At 34.4% G+C, this 22742-nt stretch overlaps 2 protein-coding genes across 3 annotated transcripts; one reads left to right on the forward strand and one right to left on the reverse strand.

Annotated features, from left to right (window-relative positions):
* Positions 1-2580: 2580 nt before the first annotated feature.
* Positions 2581-3600, reverse strand: LOC125578961. Its single transcript, XM_048742120.1, has one exon. It carries the CDS (start codon positions 3598-3600, stop codon positions 2581-2583), a length of 1020 nt encoding a protein of 339 aa, XP_048598077.1.
* Positions 3601-10889: 7289 nt separating this feature from the next.
* On the forward strand, positions 10890-13046 carry LOC106432240 (11-beta-hydroxysteroid dehydrogenase-like 4A). 2 transcript variants are annotated; one of them, XM_013873092.3, is made up of 6 exons: positions 11392-11619; positions 11725-11917; positions 12010-12095; positions 12312-12443; positions 12540-12668; positions 12734-13046. In XM_013873092.3, the coding sequence occupies exons 1-6, from the start codon at positions 11437-11439 to the stop codon at positions 12908-12910; spliced, it is 900 nt and encodes a 299-aa protein (XP_013728546.2). In that variant the 5' UTR covers positions 11392-11436; the 3' UTR covers positions 12911-13046. The 2 variants fall into 2 exon arrangements, with proteins under 2 accessions (XP_048598657.1, XP_013728546.2); XM_048742700.1 differs by having other exon boundaries at positions 10890-11917.
* The last annotated feature ends 9696 nt before the right edge of the window (positions 13047-22742 follow it).

Raw genomic sequence — 22742 nt, forward strand, 5'->3', positions numbered from 1 at the left:
CTCTTGGCTCTCCATTCATAAGGACCTTGTATTTCACCGACGTAATACAACGCATTATCCAGGCTATCCATACCTCTGAAAATCCCATTTTTCGCATCACAACTTCAATAAAGGACCATTCCATCCTGTCATATGCCTTGCTCATATCTGTCTTAATAGCCATCCTCTTACTACGTCCACCTGGTTTAGTTCTAAGAGCATGGAACATCTCTTGAGCAATCATAATATTATCAGAGATCTGTCTCCCAGCAACAAAGGCTGACTGTGTCTCCGATACAAGTCCTGGTAGCACACCCTCTTTAATCTCTGGCATAAGACCTTAGAGACTATCTTATAACTGACGTTACATAAGCTGATTGGCCTAAACTGGGTCATCTCATTGGGCCTTGTTGTCTTCGGAATGAGACATATATTTGTATCATTCAGTCCATCCGCCATTGTCCCCTCGAAAAGGAATTTATTAACCATAAGAGTTAGGTCATCTTTTACTATATCCCAGAATTTCTGATAAAACAGTGCAGTCATCCCATCTGGCTCGAGGGCCTTTTCTAGATGCATAGTAAAGAGTGCTAATTTGATTTTCTATTCAGAGACCGGAGCTGTAAGGTTGTTATTCATGTATCCAGTAATCGTTGCAGGAATCTGAGAAAGAGCGTCTTCAATATCCTCAGGATCCGATGATTCAAAGATCTGTCTAAAGTAACTAGTAGCAATGGCTACCAATCCTTCTTCATCCTCCACAATGGCTCCATTCTCGTCTAAGAGTTGTGTAATCTTATTCCTTGCTCTTCTTTGCTTGGTTAAGGCATGGAAATTTTTTGTATTTTTGTCCCCTTCCCTCAGCCAAAACACCCGGCTCTTCTGTTTCCAGAACAATTCTTCAGCTTTAAGAGCATCAGAGAGTTCCTTCAACGCTATGCAATTTCCTCAGTTGTAGCGTTATCATTCGCGTACATGCCCTCCACTTTTTCCTTAAGCTCCTCAACTAATTTAGCCGAATTTACATTATGTTGTCTCCTCCATTCACTCAAGGCTTTCCTGCAGCTGGAAATATGTTCCATAATAGTCGCATCAGGAGGAAGATCAGGAGATTTCCATCTCTCAAGAATAACTTGCCTTAGCTCCTCGTTATCCATCCATCTCTTATCAAACTTAAACTTTTTTGATCTTCTTGTTGGCTTTGTAAGTATGTCTGCAAGAATCGGACGATGATCCGATCCCCATAACCTCATATACTTCACAGACGAATGAGGAAACTTTTCATGCCAATCTGCATTTCCCACTGCTCTATCTAAACGATATCGAACAGTTGCACCTCCTGATCTCTTCCCTACCCATGAGAGCATATCCCCCGTAAAAGGAAATTCTAGCATCCCACAGTCATTAAGCATTTGCTTAAAGGGAAGGAAAGAGCTACCAGGACGTTTTCGCCCTCCTTTCTCATTATGACCTATGATTTCATTAAAATCATCTATCATGAACCAAGGTCCATCTCGTGTTGTTGAGAAACGCGTAAGACGTTCCCAAACTTGATCACGTCTTTCTAGCACAGGGTCCCCATAAACAAACGTCATATAGACTTTTATTCCATCAATGACTGCCTCAATGTCAATCATGCGGTTATTCGAAAACAAAACATTAACTCGAAATTCATCCATAAAAATAACGCTAAACCTCCGCTGAGTCCAAGTGGCTCAACAGTAAACAAATGATCAAATCCTAAGTCGGCCTGAATGTTTTGCAACAGCGGCCTCTTATTCTTCGTCTCAGAAAGGAACACAAGTCTTGGGCGATGCTTCTGACACATCTCCTTAAGGCGTCGAACTGTGAGGTCGTTCCCAATCCCTCGACAGTTCCAACTGATTGTCCTCATGGATACCGATCTGATGGACATTTGGAACCCATCAAACCATCACTTTTGGATGCATTCTCCCTTGATTTCTTGGATGTGCGCCTCAACTTACCCCTCCCTCGTATCTTGCTTCCTCCCGAGGACTTAACTGTGTGTGCACGAGGGGAACCTTGACGAAGAATCTCTCTCTTTCTGGTTTGAATGCCCAAAGGAGCACTCCTCTTGGCGTCACTTCGGGAGCTCTTCTTATTACTCTGCGCCAACATCACATTCGATGAGGCAGCTACATGACTATGCGTTGCTTTCTCATCCATCTCCCTAACTTCATCAGCCAGGAGGTCGTCATTTTGAACATCACACTCCATCATCCCCGCATCATTCGTGTCCAAAATCTCCATGTCCTTCAGTGCTCCAATAATTTGGTCATTCTCGGCGCCACCATTCGCTTGTGGAGAGAACGTGAGAGACAGAGCCACATTCTTCCCTCGAATCGTGACGTTATCTTCCTGGGGAGTTAACTGATGTGATGGAGTTACAATAGTACTGGCAAGCCTCCTGTTGCCTCATGTTGCCTCAACCTCCATTTCATCTTGAGACCTCTCTGTGCACACCCTGCCTTGTTGATTACTCTGCAACTGTTCATAAGGAACATCGTCAGTCTTAGGCGAGCTGCGTCCCTGCGCATAAGCCGGGTTCTTATCCTTCACCAAAGGCATATCCATCTTCTTCTAACGCCATGTTAGCTCCTCCTTTCGATCGTATGGGCCATGCTGGTATCGACTACCACCATACCTATTGCCGCTCTGCCTCTCATCGCGTCTTCTTATTATCCTATCAGAATGTGATCGAAACCGGTCACCAGCCCCTGTGTTACGATTCTGATAAGCATGATCATCTTGATACCTGCCTCTAACCATAATCTGGTTTCTCGTTGCAGACCACCTAGAAGCCATTTCTCTGATTTCAGCCCTATTACGAGCAGGCTCAACATCTCGTCGCAGAGACGGCTGATTATACTCATTCAACGATGGCTGACGAGTATTACGAAGCTGTGGTACCTGAACGCGAGTGAAAACTCCCCCTCTCTCCGATGATACTCGAGCTGGAGGCTCCATTGTAGGACAATATCCTTTCTCATGTGACATAAGGCCACAGGTGGTACAATGCTTAAACAGCATGTCATACTTTATCTCTATCGCTACCTCCTCTGCATCAGGAGATTCCACCTTTCGTTTGAACTTTAACGGCCGCCTCGAATTGACCTCAATTCGCATACGACCTTCTGTAAGCTCAATGGAATCAACATCAACATGGCCAATGCGGCTACCAATATTCTTCAGGTTTGTAACTGTCCATAGGTGCAAGGGCAAGCCATAGAGCTGAACCCAGAATGGGATGATCCAAGGATAGTCATCATGGACAACTGGTTCCCACCTTACCAATACAAACATGCAATAGTTGTAATGGAAAGGCCCCTTTTGGAGGACAGACATAAGATCTTCTTCCGTAGTGAAGTTGAATAAGAAAATCCCTTTGCCTAGATCATTCGCAATAATACGATCTTGTAAACCCCATTGAGTTGGCATTGACTGAAGCAGTTTTTCAACGTTTTGCTTCTTCGGGTTTAAAACCTTGCCAATCAGCGACATACGAAACTCTTTAATGACTTGAGAATCATCTTGTTCCGTTAGCTTGATCGGCTCGTCATCATCCTCATAGAGGATCCCTTTGCCTTTTAGATCCGCCATATGAGCAGACCTAGTGTGGAGTGATGACCTCATACGAAGGCCAGAACTTCACCGTTAATTAGATGGTTCGTGTTCTGAGATAGATCGTCTCAGTAATGACTGCGAACGTGCAAGCTTTAATGATCAATACTTCAATTGAAATAAGCGATCAGGTAACCATCATAGATCATTACGTATGGGACACTCCAGTCGTGGATGCGATAAGTAGCATCAGAGAACTGTTGTGTTGATATCAGAGATTCGGGTTCTGATGGAAGAGCAGAGCAGAGCTTCGTCAGGAGATAGAATTGAGATCACCACTACTCACCCTGAAACCGATGGAGAGTGTTGGAGAAATAAACTTGGACGCCTTTACCGTTCGCGAGAGATGACACCAGCTGATAACTACGTCTAAGAACGTAGAGACCAGATGAAGATCGAAAATCCAAAGAGAAATCCGATCTGGAAAGCCGCCTCCACAATCACTTCAAAATCGCCTCAGAGCCCTAATTTTCTTACGATGATTAAAAATAGTAATATATATATATATATATATATATATATATCCAAATCAAAATTGCCGCGTCCATGATGCTCAGATTACGTAACACAATATACTCCAAAACTTAGGGCTGATCTAGAATTCTAAACAGATTCTACATAAACGTCAAATCAACTCATCTCCAAACTGAATGTATGAGGTTGTTTTGAACAAGATAACCATAAAAATATATCCAAATTTTTATTTAGAAAACTCCAACAAAGTCATTCCGACCCCCAAATCATAATAAACAACAACTGACCCCCCCCCCCCCCCCCCCCCCCCCCCCCTCCCTCCCCCACGCACACAAGTATGTGTACAAAAATAAAAACAAAAGCAAAATTATGGAACACTGATTATAGATACAACCAAGCAAACCACATATAACTTCGAGTGGTTTATACTTCAGAATTCTGTTCAGTGGTTACAATATGATCGCAGAACTCTGTTCATTATTCATTTGTTTATAATATTGTTTTCTATCTACAAATTTTTTAAATGCTTCATAAAATTAATATAAATTCTTATAAAATAGTTTTATTATAATTTGCCGTCCGTATAGGACGGGCCAACCCTAAAATAAATTAGTGCCTCTTATTTTCCAATAGCTCTGATAAACTTCTGACGATTCCTCGCACAAAAATTTACAATGACGATTTGCCCATATTGCGTAGACAAATATATAAAATATGATTACATAAGAAGATTCATGCGTATAAAAGAAATAACAGAATGTGCACTAATAAGATTTTGCAGGCATGCCTACGAACCAATCTGATTGTAACAAAACTAACCTACAAATTTCCCTCCCTAATTCATTTATAAATATTTTCACAAAATTAATTATTTACAATTTGAGAAAAGCATAAAGATTAGAATCAAACCTTGATCTCCATATGCTGTTAACCCAGCTATACAAACCTTTTTGTCTTCTGTGACCGACGAAAAAAAAACTCACCGACTACCTAAAATAGAGACACCACCAATCAATCATTGCCATAACGATTTATTCCTAACTTAAAAGACACTTTTAAAGCAAAATTCGGTATACAGTATTAGAAGATAAATCTTTATGACAAATAAAGCAAAATTTCATGTTATCTTGACCTACAAGTTTATATTTATAACACAAAACACATTACAAAAAGTCCAAAGTTGTTAACCTATTATCCCACCGCCAAAAGCGTTAATAATTTACTGGTAAAAATATGAAATACTAAAAACTTCATTCAAGTTAGCCCAAATAACATTAAAAATAAATACAAGTCAGTTTAGAAACTTGTTTTCTATCTTAAAAAGTCCAGTAATAAGGACACACTTCTTTGTTTTTTAACAAATTTCTTTTATTTTTATTTTTCCAAAAAAAAATAAAAATAACAATACACTTTAAAGCCACTAAATTTTAGAAAAATATAATCCGGCCATTGCTTATCTATGTCGAATTGTCTCATATCTCAGCGACAATGACTTCTCTTATTATGCACACAAAAGGTTAACCAATATTATATAAAATAGAAAATTTTGCTATAGTATAAACACGGTAACAACACATCAACTTCCTACTCCAGTAATCGCTTCTCAGTAACCTATTCGTGTACGTAATTTAAAAACGCAACCAAAAACGCTTATCCAGTTATTACTTCCATATGTTAACCAAACGAAACAAACAATAACATGATATAAGAATTAGTTCATCCCATGCCCAAACATTCTTAAAAAATCACAAACGTTATTATACATTTCAAATGAAAACATAAAACACACGTAATAAAAATATACAATAATATAGTTATATACATCACACGTAAAGTATATCCCGCGCGTAGCACAGACCAATCCTAGTATAAAATATATTAACTAACTAACATATCAATGTGGTCTAACACATCCAAAAATTAAGGAAACACAAATCCCAGTAAACATAAACATAAATAAAGATAAATGTTTCGAAACAATTATTTTGATCTAAAGCCACTTCATCTTCTTCTCCACATTGTATATCATCAGTAATCCCCCATTTAATAAGAACCTTGTCCTCAAGGTTCTTATGAAAGCTTGCTTATCTTTCCACATTGCTTCAGTTGGTGAAAGTCTTTTCTAATGCATACATGCAAACACCTGATTTGTAGACTCAATCTCTTGTTGTTTCTTCGTCTTCTTTGTTTTCATTGTGTCTTCATTTTTGTTTGTCGGTGAGGTCTTATTTTTCCTCTTCTTGTGTCTGTGTAGTTTTTTTTGCTCCAGAAAGTGTGATGTTGGTGACTGATCCGAGTTGATGGAGCTCTTCAGCATTTTGGTGGAGATATTTTTGATTGATCGATTGATACAATAGTGTAAGGCGAACCGGCTCGTACCGGACTATATGAAGTAACACTTCCATCACCAGTCTTTTTTGGCACCAACTCTAGTGTTCCTTGTGATCTCCAGGTTCATGGACTCCCCAAAGCTCCTAAATATTGTTGCCATACAAATCTTCATATTTTGGAACTCGTCATGAACCTTTAAGATCTCAGCTTGCACTCCATGGAAGCCCACCACCACATTTTCATTGTATATGTCATATACATGCACATGATCGTAACAATCTTGTTGAAACATGTTTTTTTTTGTGGGTGAAAATGATTTGGTACCACAATTACGTGGTCCGGATCAAATCGATGAAAAATAAATCGCAGGATATAATGCTTTGTTAAGAGTGAACCTAATCACCCCTTTGATACCTTATAACACAAGTTGATTTGGTGCCAATTAAGACCCCTCCTCAAAGCTAAGATAGTTTGTAAAAAACAAACTAATAAAACAAAACACAAGTTACTACAATTTTCTCTTCTTCTCTTTCATTTAACGTAAACTGATCTTAAATACAAAAAAAAAATAACTAACTAACATGTCAACGTGGTCTAACACATCCGGAATCACAAATCCCACTAAACATAAACATAAATAAAGATTAATATTTTGAAACCATTATTTTGATCTAAGGCCACGTCATCTTCTTCTCCACATTGTATCTCATCACTCCATAGATTTGTTCTGGATGGAATCAGAGTCAGTTTTGAATCTATGTAAACATCACATTCTGAAAAGTTCTCACCACCATCCAAGAATGATAAAACCATGGAGACCAAATAGTTTACTTTACTTGCCTATATATGAGCCTCAGAAGATGGACTTGGTGCTTGTCTCAGACCGTACAACGCTTTGTTGAGTTTGTTGACTAACTAACATGTCAACGTGGTCTAACACATCCGGAATCACAAATCCCACTAAACATAAATATAAATAAAGATTAACATTTTGAAACCATTATTTTAATCTAAGGCCAGGTCATCTTCTTCTCCACATTGTATCTCATCACTCCATAGATTTGTTTTGGATGAAATCAGAGTCAGTTTTGAATCTATGTAAACATCACATTCTGAAAAGTTCTCACCACCATCCAAGAATGATAAAACCATGGAGACCAAATAGTTTACTTTACTTGCCTATATATGAGCCTCAGAAGATGGACTTGGTGCTTGTCTCAGACCGTACAACGCTTTGTTGAGTTTGTAGACCTTCTTCTCATATCCTTTCTTCTCGAAACCCTCTGGTTGACTAACATATACTGTCTCCTTCAGTTCTCCGTGTAAGAAAGCGGTTTTAACGTCGAGGTGATGTATTTTCCATCCAATTTGTTGCATCCAAGCTAATAAGCAACCTTATCGTTTCAAGACGTGCAACTGGCGCAAAAACTTCTTCAAAATCAACTCCATATTGCTGCACATAACCTTTTGCAACCAATCTAGCTTTGAACTTGTTGATGCTTCCGTCGGCGTTGAGCTTTAGCTTGAAGACCCATTTAAACCTATTAGTTTTGCACCAAACGAGAGATCAACGAGATCCCATGTTCTGTTTTTCTCAATAGATTATATCTCATCCTCACAAGGTCTTGTCCATTCCTTCGAGCCCTTTGCTTCTTCAAAGTTCCTTGGCTCGTTGTTTAGATAGAGCAGAATTTCTTCTCCGAGTTCCTCAGCCAATAGGATGTAGTCTTCGAGGTAAGCTGGTGGACGAGTTTGTCTCTCTGATCTTCTAAGCCATTGCGACTGATCTTCGTTACAAACGGCTTCACTTGTGCTCTGTTTTAAACCAGAGCTTGACGTTTCAGAAGCTTCCTCTGTTTCTTCTCCGCTTGTGATTGCCTTAGGAGCCAAGCTTTCTTCACCATTATCTCCAAACATGCTGCCTGTAACAACAAAGCTCCCGCCGTTTTCCTTTTCTGTCCCTTCTTTATTCCAGTTCCAACTTTTCTCTTCATCGAAGACTACATCTCGACTCACAATGATTCTTCGTGTGTTTGGATCAAACAGACGATACGCTTTTGATCCAGGTTCCGTACCAAGATGCACCAACATTCGAGACCGATCATCAAGTTTCCTCAAGTGTACTCCCTCTATCTTTGCATACCCTACGCAGCCAAAAACTCGTATGTGGCTTATGTTCGGTCGTTCGCAACATCTCATACGAAGTCTTATCACTCAAGGCTCTTGTTGCTACTCGGTTAATGAGGTAAGTAGCATGTCTTATGGCTTCTCCCCAAAGGTAATTTGGTATTGACATGTGTTTGAGAAGACTTCTTGCCATCTCCATTAAGGTTCGATTCCTTCTCTCGACCACGCCATTCTGCTGTGGCGCGTAAGGCGCAATAAGATGTCTCCTTATCCCTGCTCCTTCGCAATAACCGTCAAACTCGTGGCTTACAAACTCTCCCCCTCTGTCTGTTCTGAAGGTTTGTATTTTCTCTCCTATCTCCTTTTCAACTATGATTCTTAACTTCTTGAATTTGCTGAAAGCCTCACTTTTCTCCTTTAGTAGCATCGACCACATATACCTTGTGTGATCATCAATAACAAGAAATATGTATCAGTCACCAGCTTGTGTCATCGGTGATATGGGACCGCAAAGATCCTCATGAAGCAACTCCAGCGGCTTTGTGGCTTGGTATGAGGTAGATTTTGGAAAGGCTTGTCTTGCTTGTTTCCCAAGTAAACAGGAACCACACACTTTCTTCTCTACAAAACCCTTAGATATACCTTCAACGAGTTCCTTCTGCATCATGTTGCGGATAGTCTCCGTATTTATATGCCCCAATCTCTCATGCCATCTACTTGACTCGTCTTCTGCCTTCGAGTAAAGACAGGTTCCTCCTTTTATACCCATACACACCTTGTATAGTCTATTTATCGATCTTTTAGCTGTAACCAATAGCTTCCCGGTTTGATCATGCATTGTTAATAACTCTCCGCTAAGTCTTATGTCACAACCAGCTTCTGTTGCTTGTCCCAAACTGATGATGTTACTCTTTAGCTCTGGAATAAAGTAAACATCGGTCATCTTTCTTGAATCTCCATTCATATCTGTGAATGAGATTGTGCCTTTGCCTTTGATATCTATACGAGAGTCATCTCCAAAACGTACCTTTCCAGAGATCGTATCATCGAGCTTGGAAAAATACCTTGTCTCCAGTCATATGATTCGATGTTCCGTTGTCAAGATACCAAATGTTTTCTCCTCGACTATTGCTTTCCTACTTCTCTGGTAGCACCTTCTTCTCATTCAGAAATACTATCTCATGCATCATGAGCTCGTCGGCTTCCTGTGTCTCTGTATTATCAGCTTCTTGAGCTTCCTGCAACTTTAATAAGAGTTCCGGGCATTGGGCCACAAAGTGACCAAGCTTATCACATCGATAGCAAGTAATGTGAGACGCGTCTCTGTTTTCCCCTCTTCCTCCGCCTCCATTGTAGTTTCTTCCTCCGTTATAACGACCACAAACTCTTCCTCGACAAAAGAAGCGTCCTCCACGGCCTCTGCCCCTATATGTATCATTGTACTCACGATTTCCTCCATCGGAATACGCTCAAGAAGAGTAGTCGCCTTGGGGTCTAGCCGATTGCCGATTTCCTTTATCATCTTCTTCTTGGTTCTCTTCGCTGATCCGTTCTTCATACGCTTTTAAGCGTCCAAGAATATCTTGAAAGCTTGTTGTATTAAGATCAAGCACTTGTTCTAGTGAGGCAACAATCTGTATAAACTTCTTTCGCGGAAGACTTGAAAGAAATTTCATAACAATCTTTGCTTCTTCGATTGTTGATCCTAGAGCAGCGGATTTTGACGCTAACTCAGACAACTTTCCACCGAAATCATCAATACTCTCTGTTTCTTTCATCCTTAAACGATCAAAATCCGACATTAGCGTTTGAAGCCTAGCTTCCTTCACACGCTCTGCTCCCACGTGCCTTGTCTTAATAGCATCCCATGCTTGTTTTGCTACGTCGAACTCTCCGACTTGCATTATAAGGCTTTCCGGTATTGATTGGAACAGCAGAGCCAGCGCTAAGTTGTTCTTCTCGGTGTTAGGAGCTTCTGTCTCTACTGCTTTCCAAGATTTATGCACTTTAAGAAGTATCTTCATCCTTACGGCCCATACCGTATAATTCGTCGCAGTAAGCATCGGACATTGTATTGAAGACGTTCCTCCTCCCTTAGGTTTCTCTACTGCCGCAACTATATCTCCCATGATTGAATCGAGTAGCTCTGATACCAAATCTAGTATCCAAGTCACACGATCACCAATGTATGTAACACAATATATAAGAACTCTTCTTATTAATCTCTTGAGGAAACTCACTCAAAACCTCAAGCTCTCAACTCTCACAACTAGATCATCTCATGATCTCTCATATAAATATATATCTCTAATTATCCTAAACTCATTAGGACTTATTAATTATAAGTTTCCTAAACTCTTATAGATAAACACAACACAAATAGGAAACTTATAACTTAAGCTATCTTCAAGCTTATCCAACAGATTCTGGATTTTTTCCTGTTATTAGTTTTCTTGTTTCTTGGTTTAGAAGTTTTCCTTTGGTCACTGGCATCTCTGTAATTAACAGCAACTTTGAAAGCTTCGAAAACCTTCTAGAACTGTCAAGCGAAACCTTAACCTGTTTGTTCTGTATTACTTATTCTTCTTTGGGCTCACACCTTGTTTGTACCAAAAAAAAATGGAGTTGGAATTGTAAACCGGAATTTTGCACAAAACCGAGTTGAGTTTTTATCGGTTACTGCAATATGTTAGAGTGAGGACAAATGTTGGGCTACGTAAAAGATGCCAAACTACGATTTGGAGATTCTTTTTCGTTTTCTCCCCTTAAATCTTTAATAAGGATTCCAAGAGAGTGACATCTAAACAGAAGCATACTCGAGAAGTGTATAAAAGTATAACTGCTCTCTCTTGAACGAGAAGAAACACAAGGTCAAGCAAGGATATGGCTTTGATCAACAAGATCCTTAACATCTTTCTTCCTATTGTCACGTTTTCGCTTCTTGTAGTGTTCATGCCAATTTCAATATTATTCAGTCTCTTTGGCTTCATAAGGAATAGCAAAGAGTCCGACAAAGTCAATGGAAAAGTCGTCATCATCACCGGATCTTCCTCAGGAATTGGTGAGGTTAGTGAGTTCTTACCCGTGTTTTCAAAGTCAATGATCAAAAGCTTTGGCCAATGGTTAAAGAAAATAAACATTTATAAATTTTATAATTTTATAATTGTAAAGCACCTTGCATATGAGTATGCGCGTAGAGGAGCATTCTTGACGTTAGTAGCTCGGAGAGAGGATCGTCTCCGACTTGTGGCTAATCGGTGTCGGAGGCTTGGATCACCCGACGTTGCCGTAGTACGTGGTGATGTCTCAGTCATTGAAGACTGTAAACGTTTTATCGAAGAAACCATCTCTCGTTTTGGAAGACGTGAGTTGTTTTTGTGTTTTGACAACAGATATTTTTTTTCTTTTTAAGATCAAACAAAATAAATCTTGTCACCATTGTGGTGGTGGTTGCAGTGGATCACCTGGTGAACAATGCGGGAATTGCGGAGGCCAAGTTTTTCGAAGACTATTTACAAATCTCTGATGTTCTTCCCATTATGGTAAACTAAGAAACAATGAACCAATCAAATCAATAATCAATAATAGATAGTACTTTAGAAGTGATTATAGTTTAGAAACCTAATTGATAGAAATTATTTTCTACAACTGATTTAATCTAGCTACATTTTACCAGTTAAAATTATGGAAAATCAAAATAATCCATAAGAAATCTCAGTGAACGTTTACATACCATTGCTGTCAATAACAATTTGCAGAATACTAACTTTTGGGGACCAGTTTACACGACACATTTCGCTATACCACATTTAAAGAAAACCAAAGGAAAGATAGTGGCGGTCGCGTCGCCTGCTGGATGGTCTGGAGTGCCAAGAATGAGTATCTATGCTGTAACTTCTTGTTCCTCACTTGTTTTTTCTGTTCTTTTTTTGTTAATTGTATATTTCCTCTATATTAAATGTGAGACAGTGTAACATTTGATTCAGGCAAGCAAAGCAGCTATGATAAACTTCTACGAGACTATTAGAATCGAGCTTGGTCCGGAAATTGGTGTGACAATCGTGTTTCCAGGTCTAGTTGAAAACGGAAATACCAATCCGGATCTTTTGGCTGAGGTATAATACTATCATCATATTTCATTTGTGTTTGTCCGATCTTTTATGACATGGTCTCATTGCAGAAACAAGACTGGTCGCAAGTTGTTGCTATCGAGTCAGCAACTGAATGTGCCAAGGCGGTTGTCAATGGAATCTGCAGGGGGAAGACCTTTCTGGCAGAGCCGTCGTGGGTCCGCGTTCTCTTCTGGCTTAGTATTCTCTGCCCTGAGCTGTTAATCTCTAAGCCTAAAAGAAACTGACCACTTGTTTTGTAAAACAGTTAAAGATATTGGTCTAATTAAAATTTACTTGGCATTCTGTTTTTTCGGTTCAGTTTAATGATCATTTACTTTTATTAATTGAGAAACATTTGGAAAGAATAACCTTTGTTTTGTACTTTATTTACAATACTGTCATTTTACTTTGGTGTTAAGCTCACAATCCTTTTCAGCCAAGTTATTTGAATTTATACTATTAAAGCAAATTATACTATTAAAGCAAAATCTCTATTAGAATTCTGCCTTTAGTTTTCTTTCATAATTACAATCTTATGTCATTCCTTAATTTTAGAATCTTTTTAATAAATTTATCAATATATTCGACCAATCAAAAAACATGATTTATTGTTTAATCACGGCAACAACATTTACTATACTAATGGCATAAAATCAAGCGATCCTATATAGTCTTCTTCTTTCCTTTTTTTAAAGGGATTACCTTCTTCTTTCTCCTTATTCATTTGTTTGCTCTTACTCCACAAAATATGTATAAACGGTTCACAACTGATACAGATGTAAAAACAATGCAATAATTAATAACAAAAGAAACTTGAATTGGTAACATGTATGTACACGATATTTGTAGTTTAATGAGCTTCTTAATCATGATTCTTATATATACCATGAACACATGTTGTTCTACAATAATTCAGAACAAAACCTTTAAATTTTGACCATTTACGTCAATATTTATCTCAAACAATGATTTACATTACGAAAATTTTAGAACTAATACTTCATATATGCTAATTTATTAAAAAAATTGCATATAAATAAAATCTCCATAAATTTAGGAATTCATTAACAAATAGATAACAAATGTTATTTTGAAGAAAGTCGAAGATATATCAATAATTTTTCAAAATAATATACTTTCATATTTTTGATTACTCATTTTTTTCCGAGATTTTGTTTATAGGTTTTGGAATGAACCCCAAAACGTAATATAGTATCTAACTATGCAGACAATTTTTTAATTTAAATTACTTAATTTTAACAGATTATTTTATTTATTAAATTATATTAATATATTTGCACTTAATAAAAATAAAATATTAAAATTAGCTGATTATTTTTATTTAGTTATAATGTTATGCGATGAATCAAGTTGTGTTTGATGTTTCTACATTTTCATATTTTGTGGTTACTCTATTAAATATGTAAAATACAATGGGTTGAACAAAAACATTATCAGTTTTATAATATTATTATAAAAAACTAACCAATGTAAAACGGGTTAAAATATATCGTAATTTTCTTCCCTCTGATGTCATAAAATAAGTTGGAACCTACCAAGAATATAAGTAGAGCTTTGTAGTATATATTTTGAATTACTTTTCACAAACACAAATGGATGTCACAAAATAAAGTTGCACCTTCTATTCATACATTTAACATAGAAGACTAAATTGTACTGTTTTAGCAAAATTAAAATTTTAATTTTAATAAAATATTTTTCATATAAATTTCAGTTATTTAAATTAAAATAGTATAAAGGGTGGACATAATTCTTTCCTATCCCAACAAATTTAGCATACCTTAAAAACAAATAAAATAAGTTTTATAACTTCAAAAAATATATAAAATATTTGAAATTATAATTTATAATAAAACAAAATTTTCAAACTAAAATTATCCCGCGATTTCAAAATGCGGATCAAAATCTAGTTTTCTTTTATTACTAGGGAATTTACAACTAATGCCATCTATACTATACTAAAAGGGGGATATAAGCCATGGAGAGGGTGTCCACATAGGATAGAAAAATCAACCAATCAGAGAACCCGAAATTGCCATGTCATCTCATTTTTTTCGTAAAAAAATAAAAAAACAATGCGAAGGTGAGAATCGAACCCGGGTTAGTATGATATATATATAGGACAGTTACCACTAAGCCATTGAAACTTTCTTGGACACATATACAAGAACCACTAAGTATATAATCACAAACTCTTATGTACATTTACAATAATATGAATTCAACTTTCAAGACTCCGATACTTTGTTTTGTAAAAAAAAAAATAAGTAAGTGACTAAGCTAATATATTCTTAGAAAGTGTGAGAACGTTGACAAATATGAAAAATCATAGATTTTTGTTTTCGTGACAAAGTTAAGAATTTTGTAAAAGTAAGTTTAACATATAAATTTTCGTGACAAATATGAAAAAACATAGATTTTTGTAAAATTTTGACAAAAGAACTCATAACATACTTCTCTAATGTCTTAATAAAATATTATTTAAGGGTGCAATAATTAAATATATTAATTCAATAAATTTTGTAATTTATAGACAAAACAATAACACAACAAATTTTGAAACATTTGTTTAACCTATCGATTTTTTTTCATGAGAATCCAACTAAACAATTAGATTTACAAATATTTAATTACCATTTTATTCAATTTTGATTAATTTCAAATTATCATAATGTATCTTTTTGAAGTTACAAATATGAAAAAGCATAGATTTTTGTACAATTTGACAAAACAACTCAAAACATATTTTTCTAATGTCTTAATAAAATATTATTTAAGGATGCAATAATTAAATATATTAATTCAATAAATTTAATAATTTATAGACAAAACAATCCCACAACAAATTTTGAAACATTTGTTTAACCAATCGATTTTTTTTTCATGAGAATCCAACTAAACAATTAGATTTACAAATATTTAATTACCATTTTATTCAATTTTGATTCATTTTAAATTGTAATAATGTATCTTTTTGAAGTTACAAAAAAATAATGTTCTTTCTTTATTACATTATCATTATATATAGATTCTATATACACAAAATAAATATAATATAACAACATAAATTTACCTTCCCCGATTCATATGAAAACTTTTTAAGTTATCCACCAAAGCAAATTAATTAAATCAATGAAATTGTTAAAATACAGCAAATTAATATATAATTTTATTTTAAATTAAATTATTTAAAAAGTGTATTTTCGTTAAAACAAAATAATAAATAAGTAAAACTGATTTCATGGTAATTTTTATGATATATATATATATATATATCAATTCTGTGAAAGAAATAAAAGCTTAATATGAAAAAAAATCTTAAATACAAAAACCTCTAAAAATTAACAAAAAAAACTAATAAATTAAACTATGATATCACTTAAAAGCTTCTTAGACCATATTAATAAAATATTTAAGCGATAATTAGACAAATTTGATTTTTTTTTCCAGCAAAAAGTTTATTATTAATTAGCATCAGTTATTTCAAGATGTTTAAGAAATGGTGGACAAAAAAATAGGATGAACATTAATGATATATGAACTATGAATAGTACTTTGTGAAGCACACTTAGATAACATATATGCACATACATTTTCAGTCCTTTTTGATGCCTAAATTCAATTTCTTCAGAGTAATTATTTCACAAATAGATCGTATGAGATATTGTTTTGATATGTAGATTTGTTTTTTCAATGTTAAGAAGATTGATAACTGTAAAAATGTCTCATTCGTATATGATATGTCTATAACCGAGTCCCCAACCTGAGACAAGTTTGTTTAAAAAGTAAATAATTTTATTTTTCTTATATTATATAATAAATATATATTATTTACTGATAATAAAAATATAGTTATTCATCTATCACAAATATCTATGCAAATATGTGAATCAAGTACAACAATCAAACAACATAATGATTTCCACAAAGAAAATTTAAAAAATATATTTATGTTATGTAGTCATATTTTATATTTTTTAAATAATATAATACAATATTATACATTATTTTTTAGAATTGAGAAATACATATAATATCTTATCCGCGCGTAGCGCTGTTAAAAAATCTAGTTTGTTTTAATAATTTAGTCCCGGCATGCCTCGGGGAGTATTATATGTTGATTGTTACCCGACAATTTATTAAACCATACCAAATCGGTTCTCAAATTCACCATGTATTTAATTATATGTTGACTATTAATAACCGACAATTTATAACCCATACCAAATCCTCGGTTATTATTTTGTCATACCAACACAATTGAAAACTAACAATGCTTCAGTCCATTATAATAAATGGTTACAGCCGTTTATATTTGGCTTTCAAGAGCTCCACCATTGTATATATGATAATGCTTTCATGTATGTGGCCGACTGTTTCAGCAATTGCTATATGGTTTTCGATATTTAATCCATTGATGCATTACAATGGTCAAACTTTGGGTAATTTCAGCCATTATAGAATTACTGCAAGCTCGGATGGATCATCTTTTGTTTCAGCTACTTAGATTTTTGTAGTTAAAGACTTTGTTATTGATACGTTTTGTTTTGATCTATAACTGTTTACTCATCGTTTGCTTAATGCTAAGACGGTCGTGTTGCATGATTAACTTTTTGTACTTTTTTTTTTCTCAGCAACAAACAGTCTCATATAGACTCGGTAAACCAAACTGGTAGCTCTGCATCCATATAAACAACAAAAGAGGGTTGGTTGTTTGCATTGCGTGCTAGACTATCCACCTTTGAAATATGCGTCCTTGGTATGCTCTGAGCTGTAAAAACTACTTTGTGGGACCTTGATGTCTTTCAGATAACTTGCAAATGCAGGTCATTCTTCAGGTTCAGAAACCATCTTCATCAATTGAAAGTTTGATACAGTTTTTGATACAACTTACTGTAAATAACCAGTTAATAACCGACAAATTTGTAAATAACCAGTTTGATACAGTTTTTGATGTTTTTGAATTTTTACAGTAAGACTACCTTAATTTTTACGTGAAGTTATATGTAATCACGGGCTACATACAACATCTATGGGATATGATATATAGGGGATTCTTAAGTTCCACAAAAAGGGATGTTGTATTTTTTTTTTTTCAATAAGGAATCGACAAGTTAAAGACAACACAAACTCATTGATTTTTTCATGCAAATTGGAAAACTTTTAATGATGCGATTTTGTTTTCTCCTAAGTAGATTTTTTTTTCTAAAGTTAGAAGTTTCCTAACATGTTCGCTAATTATGAATTACTTAGTCCTAAATTTACTCCGTAATATATTAATTAATGTAAATATATTCTGCTTGGCAGTAACACAACTTGAGCATCAAGGCTTATAATAATTATATATATACTCCATTATCGGTCAGTAAGACCACAACAAATGTTTTTAAACCCGATCCGGACACGAGTCAACAGATTAATAAATTGTATAAATATGAATATAATATTTTTAATCATTGAAAAATATAAGATATTATCGAGTTTTATACAAAATATAGTTTAAATATTTAAAATTTTGTTTTAACTTCAGTTTTTATCGACCATAAAATAAATCATTTGATTAACTTTTAATAATAAATAAGAATTTTGGCTTAAAAAGAATAAATAATTAAAGAAAATATATTATAAAATTAATTTTAAATCTAAAATGAATCTAAATACAATCTTCTAATTTATTTTCAATAACAAAAATAAAGTAATAGTCGAATGTATTTATTTTCAATAACAAAAATCATATCATCTATTTATTTTGTCTGTCGAATGTATATATTCCCGGTTTTCCTAACCAAACTTGGTATAATTATTATCATCTATCATAGGGTTGTTATATAAATTTTTTCTCTCTCCTTTATCTCCTCCCCTTCTCTTTTCCTCACGACCAACCAATCTTCATCAGATTTAACTCTCACCTCTGACATCCGGTGGTGCGTGCGGGCCTGTACCGGCGCCGAAGGGTTCCCCTCTCTCCCTTTGCTTCTACCTTTGCTTCTCCTTTTTCATTTGATTAATCTTTATGGTCCCCTCTCTCTTCGTCTTGTCCGTTGCTCTGCTCCTAGGGTCTTTCCGGTGCTGTCTTCGCACATGAGAAGCTTTGGCGTCGGTGTAGTGAGTGGCAGAGGCGATGCATTGGCATGGTGGTCAAATGATCCATGTGAAATTTGGAAAAATAATACTTTGTTAAATATTATAGATTGACCTTAGTCAATTATTTTGATTGACCCTAATTAATTTAATCAAACTTGTTTAACCCAATTTCAAACTATACAAATTAATTACTAGCCCAATAATGTATATAAACCATTACAAAAAATAAAATAAACTAAGCCCATCAAAACAAATAAACCCAATTATCATCCCTTATATATTAAAAAAGAAGCATTGCGACATATTTTTGGTAGCCACATGTCATCACTACAATCATTTTTAGAATCTTTAGAAAAATATGTTGGTCCATATAAATATATAATAAGCTTTTTATTAAACTAACCATAAATTAATCATAAATTTTCTTCATTGTTTCCATAAATAAAATTCACGAAATTGCCTAATGTGGCTAAAGTATATATGACAATTAATGATTTTGATTAATGAAGATTTGATAAAAATTAGTCTATTCTCTATCATATTTTAAAATTTCAACTTATTAAAATAAATTAAACAACCACATAAACTATATAATAAAAATTTAGTTTTTTTCGTATATGTTCTATTTTGAATTTTTAAAACAAATATAAATGACTAAAGTTGTTAAAAATCTCACATTAACATTTTTGTGATCCATGGTTTAAAATTTCAGTTATAACAAGATACAAATGATTATGAAATTACATAAGTAAGAAGTCTCATTTAATAAATATTATATATATGTACATTAATATTTTTTAAAAATAAATTATATACCATATAAAATACATAAGTATTTTAATTTCGAAATTTGCTTTGAATTTTTTTGATAAACATTTTGAACAATTATTGACAACTTAATATTTAGATTTTAAACTTTGACTTGAATGTTTTAAAAATTATAAATTACTACAACTATTAAATATCCCACAAATTTTTTTATTGTTATCAGCGATTTAAAATTTTTGTTATAAATAAATACAAATGATCAAAAATAACATGAGTATAAAATATTTTTAACAGATGTCAATGTTAAAAATGTACTATATATCTATGTTAATATCATTTAAACTTAATTTTATATCATATAAAATAGAAAAAGTGTTTGTTTAGATTAATAAAATTTATTTAAATATTTGTACCAATTTAATTATGTACGTAATAGTTTTTAAATTTTTAGTTATTCAATATAAATTTATTATTTCATAATATGTAAAAAATATACAATACTTAAAAATAATTTATATATAACATTTATCCCGTACAAGACGCGGATCTTAACCTAGTTGTTATTATACTTAGAACCTAGTTATACTAAGAGATCTCGTTATACTAATACTAACGACCTAATTATTTAGTTTCTTCTTCTGCTTTTATTTTTCCCTGTCATGAATCATGAACCTTTGTTGTAAGTCTGAAACCTGATCCAATTTGGTTTTAAAGTCAAGGTAATTATTTTATTTTTTAACTTTATGAGTAGTTTTTCTTCTGTAAATTCTAAATTCAATGTTTTTTTTTTTTGCTAGCATTTGGTTCAATGTTACATTGAGATGTTCTAGATTTTGTGAGTTAATTTAGAAAGTAAAATCTATAGAGAATTAAACCCTTCTTAGCTTTAGTGGGATGTAGACGAATATAAGCTACGCTAGGATTGTTTTGAAGCTTGTGAATGAAACGGTTTGATGTAGAGGAGGGCTAGATTAGGCTACGATTGTTTTAAAAGTTTAATTTACTTATCATATCATTAGTATACATTTTGTTATTCTGATAAAAAAACTGTATTTCATTTTATTTTATTTATGTAGATATTATCAAAAACAATGGATCGGTTTGTAATAAAAAGAAAAATTCTACCACCGAGGATTAGTGTGGATGATTTGGCATTTGATCTAGCTAAGCGAAAAAGAATTTGAGAGTATGATCATAATCATATAGATGAGGTATGACGCATATATTTGACTAGAGGACCTTGTCAACCTCGCGGTCATACTTTTAAACAAAAATCAATAGGAGGTGTATGGTGACGTTTTAATCCACAATAGTTTGACCAGTATCCTGATTGGTTAGAGTATAGTGTAGAATAAAAAATGATTTTTGCTTGTTTTGTTAGTTGTTCAGATTTCAAGTTGGAAAACAAGGTGGGAGTGATACTTTTGCATCAATGGGTTTTCTAGCTGGAATAAGGTTGATAGTTTCAGTAAGCATGTGGGAGATCATTCTAGTTTACACAATGATGCTAAAAATAAATGTGAATATTTGATGAGACAAGGTCAGTCTATCAAACATGCTTTACATAAGCAAACTGATATTGTGAAAAGTGATTATCGAATCTGCTTGGGCGCTTCGATTGATGTTTGTAGACACTTATTACATCAGGGTTTAACTTTTCATGCTCATGATGAGAAAGAAGAGTCAACAAACAAAGGCAATTTCTCAGAGATTTTGAAGTATACAACCAGACATAACGAGGCTGTGAAAAAACTTGTGTTGCACAATGCTCCTAAAATAACCAGATGACATCTCCTCATGTCTGTGAAAAAACTTGTCTTGCAATGCGTTGGAGCTTCTTGCAAGAGAAAGCTTATACTCACTGAAAGTAATCGCAACATAATGTAAGAGGGGATAAGTAAGGGAACTATTAAGACAGGAACTGGGCTGAATCAAGACCTTTCTCTTAAAAGACCAGGAAATACTCGTTAGGGATCACATTACAAGACTTTCTTGGGTCTTGGTGAGATGCAAGTTCTTGAATATATCCAGACTGAAGGCATGGACAGCAGCAAAAGACAACCAGCATTTGGTCTCCTCAAATATTTTCACACATTTGATTCTGTGTTTTATCTACAGTTGATGCTTGTTATCCTGGGACTCACTAATAATTTGTCAAAGTCTCTACAGAAAAGAGACCAAAAGATCTTGAATGCTGTCTCGTTGGTTGGGTCTACGAAATGACAGTTACAGAAGCTTAGGGATGAAGGATGGGAGAATTTTGTGGCTACAGTTTATTCTTATAGTGAGAATAATAAAACTGAAGTTCTTGATATGGAGGAGGAGTTTGTTGATTCAAGCAGGTCAAGGAAAAAAAACTAGCATCACCAACTTGCATCATTATAAGGTGGATTGATTTTACACCGTCTTAGATATGCAACTTCAAGAGTTTAATGATCGTTTTGATGAGGTGAATTCTTAACTACTTGTTTGCATGGCATCCTTAAGTCCGATACATTCTTTTTGTCAGTTTTACAAGTCAATGTTGATGAGATTGGCTGAGCTTTATCAAGATGATTTTAGTTCTATGGAACGAAGATCTCTTGAACTGCAACTTCACATCTACCTTGACAATGTGCAAAAAGATGAACGGTTTACCAATCTAGAAAGCCTTGGTTATCTTGCTCGTGTATTGGTGGATACAAGAAAACATCTTTCTCATCCTTTGTTTTATCGTCTTTTGAAGCTATGTTTGACTCTTCCTGTTGCAACTGCAAGTGTAGAAATGTGTTTTTCTGCAATGAATATTGTGAAGACAACTTCACGTAACAGTATCGGTGATAAATTTTTAAGTGATTTTCTAGTTTGTTTTATTGAGAAACAAGTGCTTGAGACAGTGACAAATGAGACAGTGATAAAGAGATTCCAAGATATGAGTGAGCGTAGAGTACATCTTTAAGTTTTAGTGCATTGTAATATTTTTTCGATAACATTTATGCATCTTTACAATTAAGAAAAAAATTTATGACCCACGTCCATATCCTGGCTCCGCCACTGGGTGTAGTATAGCTTGGTGGTGGAGTCGCAACACGGGGTTGGAGAGTCTGTGTATGGTGGAGTCGGCTCTTAGGGCTTTCCAAGGAGTTCCTTAAGCTCCTTGGAGGAACAGTGGCGCATAGAGGAGGTCAATTGGCTCACCGTTCTGGATCTGAACTGCAGTCTTTG

This window comes from Brassica napus, chromosome A10 (assembly GCF_020379485.1).
Source record: "Brassica napus cultivar Da-Ae chromosome A10, Da-Ae, whole genome shotgun sequence".
Classification (NCBI taxonomy): domain Eukaryota; kingdom Viridiplantae; phylum Streptophyta; class Magnoliopsida; order Brassicales; family Brassicaceae; genus Brassica; species Brassica napus.